This window comes from Procambarus clarkii, chromosome 28 (assembly GCF_040958095.1).
Source record: "Procambarus clarkii isolate CNS0578487 chromosome 28, FALCON_Pclarkii_2.0, whole genome shotgun sequence".
Classification (NCBI taxonomy): Eukaryota; Metazoa; Arthropoda; class Malacostraca; order Decapoda; family Cambaridae; genus Procambarus; species Procambarus clarkii.
The window spans coordinates 4,959,921-4,977,553 of NC_091177.1; the positions used below are offsets into that span (position 1 = coordinate 4,959,921).

At 35.7% G+C, this 17,633-nt stretch overlaps 1 protein-coding gene across 2 annotated transcripts in view; it reads left to right on the forward strand.

Moving 5' to 3' along the window:
• The window catches only part of LOC123755090 (uncharacterized), a 21,539-nt gene extending 4,501 nt beyond the window's left edge, over positions 1 to 17,038 (forward strand). For both annotated transcript variants that reach the window (XM_069332813.1, XM_069332814.1), the window contains exons 2-7: positions 12 to 934; positions 1,657 to 1,833; positions 2,924 to 3,035; positions 4,116 to 4,300; positions 8,320 to 8,482; positions 13,742 to 17,038. In XM_069332813.1, coding sequence (XP_069188914.1) covers positions 39 to 934; positions 1,657 to 1,833; positions 2,924 to 3,035; positions 4,116 to 4,300; positions 8,320 to 8,482; positions 13,742 to 14,461 — 2,253 coding nt within the window. In that variant the 5' untranslated portion in view covers positions 12 to 38 and the 3' untranslated portion in view covers positions 14,462 to 17,038. The remainder of the gene's footprint in view (positions 1 to 11; positions 935 to 1,656; positions 1,834 to 2,923; positions 3,036 to 4,115; positions 4,301 to 8,319; positions 8,483 to 13,741) is intronic.
• The last annotated feature ends 595 nt before the right edge of the window (positions 17,039 to 17,633 follow it).

The window sequence follows — 17,633 nt, forward strand, 5'->3', positions numbered from 1 at the left end:
TTTTTTTTCAGTCAAAACACATTGGACATCCAGTAATCATGGATGTAGACGAAAACAGTGACACAGCCATTACCGCTTATGATGATGAGGCTGATAGTGAAGATAATGACAATTATGGAGGTGATGGCAATGGTGACGATGGTGATGGAGATGGTGATGATGGCTATGATATGGAAGGAGACCAGCACTCGGTAACAGAGCTAGAACTAAGTCGAGAACTTGAGCCAGACTCCGATTTTGAACAAGAACAGCCACAAGCACAGACCCCCAACCAAAATGAAGGAAACGACCATTCCCAAGGTGGTTGGGGCATTGACACCAATTCTCAAGGTGGATTTGGAAATGACAGCAACTCCCAAGGGGATTTGGGATATGATGACAACCCACAGGGTGGTTGGGGATACAATGACAATCCCCAAGGTGGATGCCGTAAGAGGAACTGCAAGAACAAGAAAGGCAAAAAAATTAGTAAAGGCATTAACACGAGTAGCCATAATTCTCAAGATAATTGTAGTAAGAACAATTACCAGAATAATAAACAGAGTAATTCTGCTAATAACAGCAACTTCATCAATAAACGTCATTATAATTATGAAGATTTTATGAAGAGCGGTAACAACAATTCTGACTTCAATAACCAGAACAATTATACCAGCAATAACAAGAACAATTATAGCAGTAATAACAAGAACAATTATAACAGTAATTTTAAGAGCAATAATCTTAATTATAACAATAACAACTACAATAATAATAATAAGAACAACTACAATAATAATAACAACAACAATTTCAATAATAATAATAGTAATAATAAGAACAATAACAACAACAACAACAACAACAATAACAATAATAAGAACAATAATAACAAGAATAATAACAAGAATAACAACAAGAATAATAACAACAACAACAATAATAAAGAACAAAAGTAAGTTGCAGAAAAAATTTTGTTGTAGAATAAAACATATTAAGTAATTTAGTGTTAAGTTCTAAATAACATTAAATTTTAAGTTAACTAAAGGAATGCTTTATCATTTAATTATGAAAGCGGGAAGCTGCGTGAATATTTGTAAATCTTGCATTTCATTAACTTAATTAATGAAGTGCAAGACAGTGGCGTGACTCCATAGATCTGGTAGCTGGCACTCTTGACCTTATTGCAATGGCACTCATAGACAAGTGAATGATTGGACTTCTCAAACCCCCATCATACATTTTGCAGTACAGTAGTATTAAGTACAATACCATATTATGTGACATTACCCAAAATACATTCTAATTAAAAACCCTCTCATTAATCTTGAGTCCGCTGAAATGCTGAGCAAAATTGTGGCTTCATAAAAAATACAAATATGTACTTTGAAATCACTGTAATCAGGTCTTATGTTATTTTGTAATCAGGTCTTATGTCACAAATACATTACAGTACTTAATAAGCATCTAGGATGGATAAAAATGTCATGTCCATTTTACGTGGGGATTGGGTTACACATTTGTAATTTTCTTTACTCTACTGCTTCACTTTCCCATGTTATGAATTTATTTACTCATATTCTAAAAAGTAATTCTTCTCCTAAGAAATCTTCTGCCTGCATACCATATTTCATGTTTTATGTGATCAGTAATATCTTTTTTTATTGTTTGTATCAGGAATGATGATGGAGCTAGCACCCCAAAGAAAGTTGATTTCTTCAATCAATTAAAAGGCATCTTCAAATCATCTTTTAAATCCCATGAGGCTGGTCCTTCACCAATAGATAGTCTGGTGCTGAGATTACACTATCGTATGGGGGTCTGCTTGTTCCTGATTGCATACAATGTAGTCCAGTAAGTTTCTCATAAGTGTTAATATAATGTGGTTGCTTTCCATTCCAGATTAAAGGTTGTGTAGATAATAATAATTTCTGGTGTCCAGGGCAGAATTACTGTACTAGGCATGTACCGAGGTTTTCCCTGGGTGAACCAACTGATCTTTTCTAGGATTTAACCGCAACAGTTGTCTAACTCCCAAGGATCCTGGGACTTGAACCTGGGATCCTAGATTGTAAGTCAAGAACATGAATTACAGGTATTATTATATCCCGCTTTACTACAGGACCCTTTAATAAAGAATTTATTTTAGTATGGTACATGATAAAGTGTTAAATAAAAGTGAATTTTTTTTTTTTAGAATGCTTAAAATCTTGGAGATATATGTTAGGAAGGAGAGCGGTTATTGAGAAGATAGATATATGGTATTTATGTAACTAATCTAATGTCAGTTTGACTATATAGTAAAAATTAAGCAAATATAAATGTTATCTGAAGAATATGTTCCACTGACATTTCAAATTATATATTTTTTGGGTGTTTGTAAGAGAAAATTTGAGTGCATGAATACACTTGTTTTGCATGTGATTTTTGTGTTTCCTTAGATGTGTTATTGTTAAAAACTTTATTTTATTTAAACTTCCTTTTTTTCTTTTACTTGACACTAAGAGAAGGGTGTACAGTTAAAATTGTCTTTAGACAGCACACAGCCCCTCAGTTTAAATCCCTAAAAATGCTAAAAATACACTCCATCCACACATTCTCTGGTATTCTTTACACTTCTAAAGCCTTATTCCTAAATTCTAATCCTGTTTTGAAACACTTCCTAGATATAATAGAATCCATGAAGATCACACTAGTCAAAAGACTTTTGATCCTACAGTATATCCTCTAAATTGCTAAAAAAATAAAGGTAAATGTTGGCAACAACAAAAATGATGGGTTAAGTGAAAAAATGTGTGAAATTTGAGTGAAAGAGAAGTATTAGAAGAAGTTGGGAGGTAAACACTTACAACTTGAGGTATGTGACTGGCTAAAGACGAATATACGAAAAGAAATTACTGCACTTAATTTTTGTCTAGTTGATCTTTAATTTTTTTTTTTTTAGGTCTAATTGGTTTTTAGGAGATAGTATCCACTGTGTGTCTCATTTTAATGCTGAGGAAAAGGTCAAGTTTTACATAAGGAACATCTGCCTCTCTTATCCCTATGTCTGTGAGGTACGGACTCAGTTTTATGTTTTGGTGAATTTTTAACATAACCTTTTCAATTCATTGCAATTAAACTTCAGTTGGTTTTGTCAAGTTATGCACAAGAGGTACAAGAACTAAATTGCCTGCATTGCTCTTGATTATACATGTCAAGTGGAATGCTTTATAAAAATACAAATTGGTAGAGTAGATTTAAAACTTTAGCTTGGAATTTACCATAAATTATGTGGTCCAAGAAACTGTAAATGCACAGTTACCAGCTGTAGCCTTATTGCAATGAGGTGGTGGTTGTTGCAAATTCGCTTGTAGAAGCTGCAGCAGAATTTTTGGGAAATGTATCTTGTATTAAGTATTTGTATTTTTTTTACTGCACTGTAATTATCAATCTATGAATACTTATTTAACCCTCTAAGTTTTCACTTGAACATCTATAAAATTAGTTGTGTATCATAGTGGTTTTGCAAGAATGTATCATTTAATAATCAAAATCTGTACTGTACTTTCCATATATAACCCATTGTACCACCTTTTATAGATAAAAAATAAATAAATAAATAAAACTAATATTAATAATCAAAATAATAGTATTATATCAATACTGGTATCAAGTAATTAGATCATAATTTATGACAAGATTTTTTGATAATGGCCTTTATTTTCTACAAGTTGTGCTACTTTTTGCAAATCTTTGCTTCTTGGCAATAGAGTAATGTTTTCTTTTCACTTGATGCCCTTAGTGTTTCACACATTTTATCACACACAGAGATCACACTAACGTGATGCATCAAATGAACAAATCCACAAGGGCCGTGACGAGGATTCGAACCTGCGTCCGGGAGCATCCCAGACACTGCCTTAATCAACTGAGCTACGACAGGGTAAATTAGATCGTAGCCTCTCCCGTAGCCTCTCCGAGGCTACGGGATCCAGTAAGTTTAGTAGAACTTCGGTTTCAACCCTTTTACCCTGTCGTAGCTCAGTCGATTAAGGCAGTGTCTGGGATGCTCCCGGACGCAGGTTCGAATCCTCGTCACGGCCCTTGTGGATTTGTTACACATTTTATCTTCATGTTATTGCTTTATTGTTCAGGAGGAAGAGATTGCTGGAGTCAAAAAAGGTGTCTGCCCCCGGCAATACATCCTTTTCTATCGTTGGATATACTTCTCTTTCCTGCTTCTGGCTGGGCTGTATTATATTCCACGGATAATTGCCAAAAAAGCTGAAAATCCACGGCTTCGGAAACTTATGACTGATCTGGCTCAAGGAGAAAATAGGTGAGAAGATTTTTGTTTGGAAATTTTGCAAAATTTGCAAATTTTGTTTACTATGCTCTGTAATCTTCTCGTATATCTGCATTACATCTGGGTGACAGGATATCATAAGCCTTTAATTAATTTGTCAAAATGCATTTTATGTATATTTGCTCTTATTATTACTAATGCTAAATACTATATCTGTACTGTTGCTAAAACTATAGATTCTATAATGTAGTAATCTGTGCCTATTACCTTTATATTGTCTATCATTATTAAATCTCTTGAAACATCACATTGTTAGCATATTTTTAATTTTGTATTAAATTACCCATTATACTCATACAATTTTTCAACTGAATTATTCTAAGTTTTGCCTGAAATGCTTTGTGTATTATTGGCTTTATTTAATATGCAACCTCTTTACCTTCAAGTATACATCTGTATTATGTTCTTATTTATGCATGTTTTATGGCAAAAAATTGTAGACTAGTTGCACTAACATCACACATAATTAAAGTTTTTGAAAGAGTGATTAAGAATCAAATTTCTAGTTTTATGGAAAATAATGAACTATATAACCCAGGACAACATGGATTCAGAGTGGGGAAGATCCTGTCTGTCACAATTACTCAACCACTATGACAAAATCACAGATGCCTTAGAAGAAAAGCAAAATGCACATGTTGTATACACAGACTTTGGAAAGGCATTCGACAGATGTGACCATGGAGTGATGGCACACAAAATGTGGCCAATGGGAATAACTGGTAAAGTAGGATGGTGGATACTCAATTTCCTGTTGAATAGAACACAAAGAGTAACATATTTATTTATTTATTTATATATATACAAGAAGGTACATTGGGTTTGTGAGAATACATTGGATAGTACAGTATTTACACTCTTGTAAAGCCACTAGTACGCGCAGCGTTTCGGGCAGGTAAACTATATATAATAGGCAGGTAATATATATATAGGCAGGTAAACTATATATAATAGGCAGGTAATATATATATAGGCAGGTAAACTTTATATAACTATATAAAATCAAGTCCAAGCGCAGTTAAAAGCTCTGTACCTCAAGGTATAGTCCTTACACCACTGCTTTTATTTATCTCATATCAAATATAGACAAAAATACAAGTCACAGCTTTATATCATCCTTTGCAAATGACACAAAAATCAGCATGAAAATTACCTCTGCTGAAGACATTACAATACAATTTACAATACAATACAATTTTATTTAGGTAAGGTACATACATACAATAAATATTTACAAGGATTGTTTGACTTATAGGTATAGCTAGTACATACAATGCCTAAAGCCACTATTACGCAAAGCGTTTCGGGCATGATAAACTTAAAAAAACACATTGAAACATTGAAAACACTTAAACATTGAAAAACTACAAGCAGATATTAATAAAGTTTTTGACTGGGCAGAGAAAAAACACTATGTTTAACAGTGATAAATTCCAGGTACTCAGGTACAGTAAAAATGAGGACCTTAAACATAATACAAGGTACATAACACAATCAAATCTGACCATTGTAGGAAAGCAGCATGTAAAGGATTTGGGAATAATGATATCTGACGACCTAACGTTTAGGGAGCATAACCAAGCAAATACGTACTATATTGCATAAGCCAGAAAAATGATAGGATAGATTACAAGAACTTTCAAATCCAGGGAACCCATCACATTGATTGTACTATTCTAATCATTTGTGATGTTCCATCTTGAGTATTGCTCAGTACAGTACTCACTTTCCCCCTTCAGAGCAGGAGAGATTGCTGAAATAATGGGAGTATAAAGAACATATACAGAATACTGTACATAGTTGCAATAAAGCACCTAAATTATTGGGATCATCTCAAAGCTCTCCAAATGTACTCACAAGAAAGGCAACGAGAGAGATATCAAATAATATACACATGGAAAATGCTGGAGGGCCAGGTCCCAAATCTACAAAGTACAATTACAACAAACTAGAGTGAACAATATGGAAGAAAATGCAGAATAGAACCAGTGAAGAGCAGGGGTGCCAGAGGCACAATCAGAGAACACTGTATAAACATCAGAGTTCCATGGTTGTTCATCCTCCCAGTGAGTACAGTGGCACCTCGACTTACGATTGCCCCTAATTACGATAATTTTGAGTTATGATGTAAATTTCATCGAAAAATGCGACTCGACATCCAATGGTGTCGTCGACTTACAATATTTGTTGGTACATGTTCGGGTCGACCGAGCACGAGGTTCCCGGTCACGCAGCCGACCTGCCTCAGTTTTCTACAGCTGCTCGCTTAGTGACGATCGCGCCTATAAGAAATTTCGCTTTTGTGGTGATTTTTTTCATTTTGAACATTAAAGTAATTATTATATATCACGCCATGAGTTCCAGGAAAGTCAGTGGTAAGGCTCAACATATGAGATCCCATGTAAAGATGATCATAGAGCAGAAACAAAAGATCATTCTTAAATATGAAGATGGTGTGTGGGTTGTTGGACTGGCTAGGCAGTACAACAAATCTCAGTCAACGATATCCACCATATTGGCCAAGAAAAAGGACTTTATGGGTGCTAAAGTGATGCATCATTACAGACAAATGTTAAAATGAAGGGAAAACAAATGTCTTGACAAATTTGTAGTGAGACAAACAAGCACTGAACCACAACCAGGTCCTAGTGGTAGTCAGGCAAAACGTAGGAGAGAGAGTATCCCAGAGAAAACATCACTGACTGATGTGATAATGAAAGGGGACTCCCCTTCCAAACAGTAACAACTCTCCTCCTCATCACCATCTTCCATATGCCATCAAGAGTCCTCCATAAAGGTAAGATAAACTTAGGTACTGTATTGTAATTAGAAAAAAAATTGTATTCAGTATAAAATGTATTTGTATGTTAATATTTTGGAGGGTGGGAAACGGATTAATTCAAATCCCTTTATTTCTTATGGGGAAAAATCACTTCGACTTACGATATTTTGACTTACGATCCGTCTCTGGGAACGGATTAGCATCGTAAGTCGAGGCCCCATTGTATTAGAAATATTACCAGAACAACCAAGAACAGCTTCAAGAGAAAATTGGATAGTTTTCTTCTAGAAGTGCCAAATCAACCGGGATGTGGTGGATATGTGGGCCAGCAGGCCGCTCCAAGCAACAACCTGTTGGACCAAGCTCTCACAAGTCAAGCCTGGCCTTGGGCCAGGCTTGGGGAGTAGAACTACTCCAGATACCCCATCAAGCAGGTATCCTCCCAAAAAACTACAGTCTACAAGCTCCAAATTTAGCCTCAGCATGTATTTTGACAACTTTTTGTTCTAGAGCAGGTTTTTTTTTCAATAACTCGTAACCTTTACATATACAGCTCGACATTTACATATAAATTAGTGATCCTTTAATGTATTAAGAGTTTGTAAATTTTATGTGGTTTGTCTTGTATACTGTATGTACATTGGTTATAATATATGTTGTACACAAATGGTATTGTATATCAGTACTGTATATTTTCCATAAGGCTGCTACATGTAATAATGTAGGGCATTTTGGGTAGATCTGAAAAATTACAATATGTTTGTGATAAAAGTTGAGTTAACATGGTACAATATAATATACAATAATATACAATATAATATACAAATGCTAATATACAAAGTACAAGATAATTTAATAATAATGTAATGATGATAATTTATTTAGACAAAAGTACTGTATATACATAGAATACAAGAACACTGGAGGATACCTAGGCGAGACAAGTACAATGCCTAAAGCCACTAGCGTGCACAGCATTTATAGTGGAATGTGAGCTTCAGTTTATAAGTAAAATATATGTAACTATATACAGATTTATAATACCATTATAAAGAAATATTTTACCAAATGTTTTCAAAAACCTCACAGTCCTCGCCATTTGTTTATAAATATTTCTATTCAATTCCAGTGACCTTGTTATGGTACCAAAGATGTTATTTTTCAGTAAATAAATCAAATTTACCTATCATTAACCCCATCTTTATTTTAGATATGATGGATCCACCTGGGATAAAGACACGGAGATCATGCTGAAGTATCTGCAGAACCACACCTCCACACACAACACACTGTACATCTGGCATGTTGTGTGTCATGTGATAGCATTGGCTATTGATGTAGGGGTAATATTCTTCTTTGATTTTTGTCTCAATGTAAGTATGTACAGAATTATTCTTTGCTAGTGACAGTGGAAGCATGCTCTCGACCATTGACACTGCTACTAAATTCAGTAATTTCTTTGTATGAATTGCCACAAGTCTTGCAAGTGAGATCCCAGTAACCAAAATTAATGTAAATAAGTACAGAATCTCACAGGCAACTATCACACTAGCATTATATAATTAAGATCTGAAGAATTTGTTGGGATAGATATGGACTCAGGATGGCTGCCTGTTAGGTTGTTCCAGTTGATGAGAGAAACTGACAGCATGTTTCCACTGTTGCTGGCATGGATACTGGTTTTTATTTGTGTTACCATTGATTTTATTACACTTTTCATAGCACTGTATGAGCTCAGTTATCCTAAGCCTGTTGAGTTGGATATTTGGGTTATCAGGCAAAAATGGAATTCAGACAATTTTCTGGCAAAACTTCACCATATCTGGACAGAAATCGAGATAACCTGGGATTTGGTTGGATGCCTCAGACTGGCATTGAGTCTAAATCAAGTCCTGATAACTTTCTGCCAAACTTTACCATATCCAGACAGAAATCCAAAAAACCTGGGATTTTACCGCATAACTGGGTCATTGGGTTGGCATTGTGTGATACTGTATTAATCCCTTACAGCAGTGACACGAGACACGGGGTATAGATGGGGGAGGGTTATGTCAGGATAGGGGATAGTAGGGAGGGGACCATCTGTGGGATGAGAAGCATGTGAAGGAGCCTGTGATTACTGTATAACCAAAAATTATATTAGAACAATAAAAAATACTGTATATCAAATATAACAAATATAAATTTCTTAAAAACTGCGCATACAGGCAAGAGTAGTTCTCTGCTAAAATCAGGGGAATTTATTTTTCATCTGGCAGCTTATGTAGCAGGCCCCGTGGCGCAGTGGTAAGACACTCGCCTGGCGCTTTGTGAGCTATTTGACCTGGGTTCGTATCCTGGCTGGGTAGGATTGACCTGCCAAGCCTTAACTGTAGCCTCTGTTCACCCAACAGTGAATGGGTACCTGGATAAACAATTTGGCAGGTCGTATTCTGAGGAAAATTAGGATTAAGGACCTGCCCTGAAATGCTGTGCGTGTTAGTAGCTTTACAAGAATGTAAGAACTCTTGTACTGGTATGTATAAATACATAATGTGCCCCAACTGGACCCGTCCAAGCCCAGTCAACAACTGAGAGAACATGCCATGTGCTCTCTCCCCTTGCATTATACCATATTGTCTTGCCATTAGAAAAATTTTCTTAGCTATTTTTGTTTTCGTAGTAACCTTGATAATTTTTTGCAAAGACTTCCCCATATCTGGCGAAGTCTGGTAGCAACAACAATCATCTAGGAGTTGTTAAAGAGAAAGAAAGTTGTGCTATGCATTAAAGATAAGCTACAAATTATTGAACTCTGTTGGTCACTCGGTTGGTTGGTTGACTGTGTGTGTGTGTGTGTGTTGCAAAAGATTTTGGTATAGGCACAAGTAATATATAATATATAATATCCTCTGATATAAGGAAACAAAGATGAATACATGGAAAAACATAACAACCAGTAGTTAAGGAGCATGCACTCTTATAAGGTGTAATAGAAAAACGTTGAAGCCTGCACACTGTGCAGAGTTGGATGAGGATGTGTAGAAGTGGTTTGCACAACACTGCACAGTTGGTATGACAACTCACAGTGCAGAAATAAGAAATGCTGCAAGCAGGTTTGCAGCCACCCTTGAAATACTGGATTTTAGGGCAAGTGATGGTTGGATTTCCAGGTTTAAAGTGAGGGATAATATTGTAATGAAGAAAAGTGAAGTCTCACCAGAAAGCCAAGAGCTTTCAGCCAGTGATGCTTCAACAGCTGACAATTAGAACTGACCTTATGAAGCTTGTAACAGTTCTATTGTTATGTAAAGTATGGTGAGAAATAAACACAGACACTAAGATATTGTACTATATATATATTTGGTCGAATATACAGAAGTACACAGGTGATACTTTGGTGTGAGTTGAGCGCACTGAGCGTCGGTACAGTATCTCGCAAGTGTCTGCTCTAGACCACACTTGAAAGTTGACTAGTTAATGTTTGCTATTCTGCTGCTTATATGCTCGGGCAACACCTCACCGTGTTGCCCGGGCAACGCCTCACCTCATTCATCTCCAAAGGTTGACAGGAATATTAACAATGCATTTGGAGCGAGTATATTATTGGGATAATCTACTCGCTACAAGCTCATGAACAGTAATTTTAGTTTTGTGTTAGATTAGCTTACGTAACATTTCAAGATCTACAATATCAATAAAGATGAACAAAAACAAGGTAAGCAGAAGATTCTGTTTTAAATTATATTTTGTAATTATACTGTGTGTGTAGAAATTATAATCGATGTGGTACAAACAATTGGGAATACTGTATGTATATTTGTTTTAGGACTTTCCCAGTAAGAATTCCAGGGTCCTTCCCTATAGTCCGGATGAATGAGAGTAGTCAGTAGTTTGTTTTTGCTCTTTATTACCTTAGCATTGTCAGGTGCAGTGGAACCTTGGTTTACGAATGCCCTAGATTAACACTTTCGCGCTCACGGCGTTCAAAAAAAATCATACCCTATGCGCTTTTGGCGGTTCGCACGCCTACACGGTAAGACCGAAAAAGTGTACACTCTTTTGACTGTCCTGACAATAATTGAAGGCGCACGTATTTAAATTTGGTATCACTGTGTTCGCAATAAAATTGTCTATAATAACATACCTATAAAATGTCGCCAAAGCATAAGGACTATCAACACCAAATAAAAAACTATTCAGATCACTCGCCGAGAGCGCCAAACAGCAACAAAATGTTTCCACTCTCTTAATGGTTGCGAAGCCTACAGTTGTCCTACATCGCTAATTGTGGTATCATTGGAATCGCAATAAAATTCTCTACACGGACATATGCATATAAATATAGATTCAATGTCGTAGCCCACCCAAAACAGTGTGGGAAGTGGCCGAAGTGTTACCTGCGGCGGCATATCGGCGAAACTCGCTTTGAAAAGTGTATATTCAATTCACTGTCCTGACATTATTTGTAGATGTATGTATTTCATTTTTGTACCAATGTGCTCGCAATAGAATGTTCTATAAGAACATAAGTATTAAAGGTCACATAAGGATGCGTTCGACCGGCAACATATATAAAAACTACGTCGATTATACTCGTCGTGTCAATAATACAATTGTTTTACCACGATGATTGACTGCCACGCCGTTCTCTTTAATAAGCTGTTCGGCTATTAGAGAAAACGTAAATTTCATGGCAAACATTTGTAAACTATTCCCAAGTTGATCGGATAATTTTTTTTTTTTTTTTTTTTTTTTTTTTTTAGATATATACAAGAGTTGTTACATTCTTGTACAGCCACTTGTACGCGTAGCGTTTCGGGCAGGTCCCTGGAATACGATCCCCTGCCGCGAAGAATCGTTTTTTCATCCAAGTACACATTTTACTGTTGCGCTAAACAGAGGCTACAGTTAAGGATTTGCGCCCAGTAAATCCTCCCCGGCCAGGATATGAACCCATGACATAGCGCTCGCGGAACGCCAGGCGAGTGTCTTACCACTACACCACGGAGACTGATCTGAGACTGTGTGGAAATGGATTTTATACAAATATTTTTTCTCGTGACTCCCGAGAGGGGCACGCGTGCGGTGTGATTAATAATATTGGTGACAACGACGGTCTGCTGGAATGCGCCAAAGTGTTAAGAGCTTTTTGGTATACGAAGTCAGTTTCCTTGTAAACTTTGACTTGGTGTACTAAGTTTGCCTTGGAATATGAATTGTCTGTTGATATTTGTATGGGCCGAGCATGTGGTTCTGCTGGGTGTGGGGCGAGGCACGCTCAGTTTACCAGTGCATTTCATCTAGTGACAACCGCGCTTGAATTCTCTGTGACGAATTTCATTGTTTTCGGCTTTTATGGTTTTTGAACATAAAAGTTCTTATTATATATCATGCCATGGGTTCCAAGAAAGTCAGTGGTAAAGTTCAACCTAAGAAAATAGTTGAGTAAAGGCAGTAGAGGCTGTCACTTCCTCATTAAGAAAATGTGTGCAGTATGGGAAGAACTGCAGAGTTTCGTTGAAAAGACTCTTCCAGATAAAGCTGTAGCAGGCCATTGCATTAACCTTTTTAATGATAATGTGATGTCTCACAACAGACAAGTGTTAAAATGTAGGGAAAAACAAGTGTCTATAGACAGATTCTTATTAAGGCAAGCAAGCAGTGAGCCACAACCAGGTCCTAGTGGTATGCCTGTATACCATAGGAGAGAGTACCCCAGAAATGGCATCACTGCCTGATGTTAGAGTATAATGGAGGGGGACTCCCCTTCCAAACACTAAACCTCTTTTCTCCTCACTGTCTTCCATACGCCAACAAGAGTCCTCAATAAAGGTAAGGTATAGTAAAAAATATGATTAGTATTCTGTATAAAATGCATTTTCAAGTTAATATTTTTGAGTTTATGGAACAGATTAATTCAATTTACATTATTTCTTTTGGGTTTATGAATTTATGGTGTACAAACCGTCTCTTGGAACGGATTAAATTCATAAACTCAGGTGCCACTGTACAGCTTTGTCATTTATTTGGAAATGGCCCCTATCCGGGGCCCGGGAGCTGGTGGCTGAGCTGACAGAACACTGTACGCGTGATCCTGTGGTCCCAGGTTCGATCCCAGGCGCGGCGAGAAACAATGGGCATAGTTTCTTTCACCCTATTGCCTAGCCGTAAATAGGTACCTGGGAGTTAGTCAGCTGTCACGGGCTGCTTCCTGGGGGTGGAGGCCTGGTCAAGGACCGGGCCGCAGGGACACTAAGCCCCGAAATCACCTCAAGATAACCTCGAGAGGCTCCTGTATTTTTCTCGTTCTTATTTTTATAAGTGCCCACTGTAATATGATCCTTTGTCTCTATACAAGAACAGCTCAGCAGCTCTTATGGGCAAGCCACCACTGCATGTTTGCACAAGTGAAAATTGAACTTAAATTGTTAAGATGACAAAATTGTTCTTTACAACAAATCCTTGATACAAATAATTAGGAATTGAAATATTTAAATATATATTAAATAAAACTTGGGGAATGTTTCATAGGATGCAGTATGCTATGAAGATGAATACTATATAATGTTTGAAAATATAGACTTTAATTGAATTTATGTTCTTTAGATGTTAATACAGATTTGTGGCCAATGTTTTGTATCTTTTCACAGGGTCGCTTTTTGAAGTTGATTTATGCAGCATATCCTTTTGACCGTGATCCAGTATACTTCAAGGATGAGCTCTCTCGCACATTTCCTCCATTTGTATATTGTGCTATTGATACTCAAATGTTAATTAACAGTGAGCGAGAAGATCTGCTTGGATGTCATCTAATGCTGATGGAGCTATATGAGAAAATGTTCATCGTGATCTGGTTTTGGCTGGCAGTAGTAACGCTGTGCACAGCTTTGTCAGTAGTATGCCTTCTGCTGGTTGTACTTCCACCCTTCAATCGACTCTTTCTTAAAATGCACACAACCTCAAAAGATATCCGAAATATCAAGAGGAAAATATTAAAACTTTGTCCCTATGGTGACTTGTATGTTTTGTACTTGATGAAATGCCACAGGAGTGAGGCACAATTCATCATGTTTCTCAAAAAATTTGTCCATTATTCTGAAGACACTTTACAAGAGGTTGTGGTTCAAAGTGAAAACAAAAAATCATTGAATTGGAGGGAAAGGTTAACAAGCATAGAGAATATCACTAATTCCTCCAATACTGTGGAAAATGAGAGACTGTTAAATGATAGTCAGGATTTACCTCATCGTCAGCAAACATCAAATTTTCATAACAAGGATGATCATTTTCAGAATGTCAGTACTTCAAATCCATTTCCAAAACCTTGGTATCGCCCTCCTACCATACAGTCAAATGAAATTAAAGAGTGATATCCAGTAGTTTAAGCTTATGGAATCTTGAAATGGGTGAAATATTTAGTGGAAATTGTCTAGATATAATTGCATTGAAAACATTACTCAGGGATGTATATTGATACACAAATCCAATATTTAATAAATTTTACTTCAGAACATTTAATATCCAAAGTGTGAAATTGAAAGGTTCTGAAAAAACTATGGAATTAAAGGTCCATATAGACATTAAATGTTATGAAGATAATGGTAAAGTTCCAGATAATAACTTTTAGGACAAATTAATGGAGCTAGTTTCCTTTTTTGTCATATTAGAATGTTGTTTTATTTCTTGTCTGTTGATTTTGGGTAATTTACTTTGTGCATATCATTTGTTTTGAAAAACTGTTGGTTTCTAGTCCTTTAATGGTGATAGAAGTGTTTTTTTGGCAGGCAATCTATATGCTCTTATGAAAGGCATTCCAAAAGCATTATTAAATAATGTTCAGTGTTCCCTACACATGGTGTTGCTTAACGACTTCCAGACCTGACGAGTGTCATTTTGTAAAAGAAAAGCAAGGTTAAAGGAAAAGTGTAAAGAGTGCTAACTTAGGTTTATTATAGCTATACCACACTTGGCCTTGAGAACCCATGCACTGCTCATTAGTTCTTACTTAGGAATGATTCTTAAACTGTAACTACTGTATTGTATGTGCTCCGAGTAAGTAACCTCTGTTCAAAATGTTTTCCTGTATGCAGCAAGTAAGCATTAGTAGTGTTCAAAATGTTCTGTATAATATTTACTTTAGAAATTGTGTTCATTTTATTGCTCACTGTGCTGTGTAATATTAACCTCGTATACAGTACTGTATTTGTGACTTAAAATGTGCATGTTTAGTTTACTCGGTAAAAACCCATGTATTTACTGACATAAATTTCTTGAAGCATTTTCATAGTTGTTTAGTATGCCTAGTTGCTCAAATCACTTCTCTTTTAGTTAATGTTAGAAGGAATATGTTTTTTTTTACAGTGACAATTACTTATTTGGTTACCTGTAATATAGCTACTGTATATCAACTTATTTGTACTCCTTAAGATATTTATGGTATACTGTGTATTTTTTCATGAACCAACCTTAATCATTTTAATGTTCAGTTTTTATTCTGAACATTTTTGCAGTCTGTGAATTGTTGTTTCCCCTAATAATTTTCTGCTTAGTCATATATAATTTCATAATTAGGCTACTCCAGAGCCTAACTTGTGTGTATTTTATTTTGAATTTTTTGAAAAAACGTTCAAGAATATTAGAAACCTGACGAGTTAAGTGTTAAATATTCTTGGAATTATGTAATGTGCTCGTCACTGCAGCCACCTGTACAGTTGTCACTACAAGTTTGCAATTATCAGTTTAAAGTAATAATTTGCTTCTCCACTATTGTACCAAAAAGGACAAATTGTCAAAGATGTATCCTTACCTTTTGCTTTCATAACTGTATAACTGTTTAGTGATTATATATCGTATGCCAATTCTTTTTCAAATACTGTATTCATAATTTAAACTATAAAGCTCATATAACAGTTTTGAAAAATTAATAATTATAAGTGATTCTTTTAAGTGTCATAATGGCTCGAGTAGATGATTATCACAATTATACGAGTCCACCCAATTTAATTCACACTATGAGACTTGGTTCATCTTACTGTGGTTTAAAGTATTTGTCTGTAACTCCTTACATATTTGTTATACTATACAGAAAGCAATATAGATTTTGTTTATTGTGAAATGTTTTCCATTATTAGTTAAGCATATTAAAGGTTGAAATTATTATTTGTAGTCATATGAGTGTAAATAAGTACTTGATTGGCTTAACTGCATTTTTCAGAGTGACTATTAATTTGAATAGAATTTATAGTCTTTATAGAATATTTCTGTGCGTTACAAAGTACAAATCCTTCACTTAAGAGTACAAATTGCTCAGCAACAAGTAGGCTAAAATTAACAACCAAGTTATTTACACATGAAATACAATTGAACAAACGTCTTTAACTTTTACGTTACTCAATATTACCTACACACAGAAATCACAATAACGTGATATATCAAATGCATAAATCCACAAGGGTCGTGATGAGGGTTCGAACCTACGCCCGGGATATTTCCAGATGCGCCTTAGTCAACTGTACCACAGCCGTGTCATGGTACAGTTGACTAAGGAGCATCAGGGAACATCCAGTGCGTAGGTCCGAACTTTCATCAAGGCCCTTGTGGATTTGTTCAATATTACCTAATCTCTCACTTTTTTATATGGCGAAGATTCTTTAGAAAAAAGTTTGCAGCAGTGTTTATACTCGCTGAATTTCAGAGCTCAGCAATGTACATACTGTATTTGTGTTTATCTTTTTCAAACAGGTATGTGGCATTACAATTTTTTTTACTGTAGATGGTTTAATTTTAAATTTTCTTAGTGTTATTGTCTGCAATTAACCTCATTTTGTCAAAAGCCTACTTGTTAAGCTAAAATTTTGTAAAGGTTCATGAGATGCTTTCCTTAAATCTTTTGTATAGGATCCATTAATGGTTATGATTTTGAAAATAAAGGAATTTGCAGCTGTGTATCTGAAATTTGTTTTGTTTTCCGTCATTTATCAGAACATTGGCATAGCTGTGTTTGGTTTTCAATGGACCAAGATGTTCAAATCTTCGATGACAAATTCTAGTAATTATATTTCATCTTTGGTGGGGGGAGGGGGTAACTCTCTCTGGTCAGGACAGAAATTGTACATGTAAATTCACCCATTTCCATGACATCCTTCATGTGTAAAGTTCTTGAAAGGATTATTATTGACAGGTTGATAGCTCAACTCTGAAATCAATGTATGGTTTCCTTGCTTTGCTGAATACTTTATCAACCAGTGATAAAGCTCTCATGCATATTATATTGAGCTTCAAACTGCTTTTGACACAGCTAATTACGAGTTTATCTTGGAACAATTAGCCTCTTTTTGTTGTCGAAACTACTGACATGCAAAAAGAACATTTGAGTACCACATCTGCTTTGCTCTCTTTGAGGGTATAAAAATATCAGTTTTATGCCACTGTTGACCATGGTACACACAATTTTTAATGCTTTGATGCAAAATTGTTGATATGCCTAAAGCTGTAATAGCCATCATCTGCTATCCCCACACGAGAACTAATAACCCTCTATAT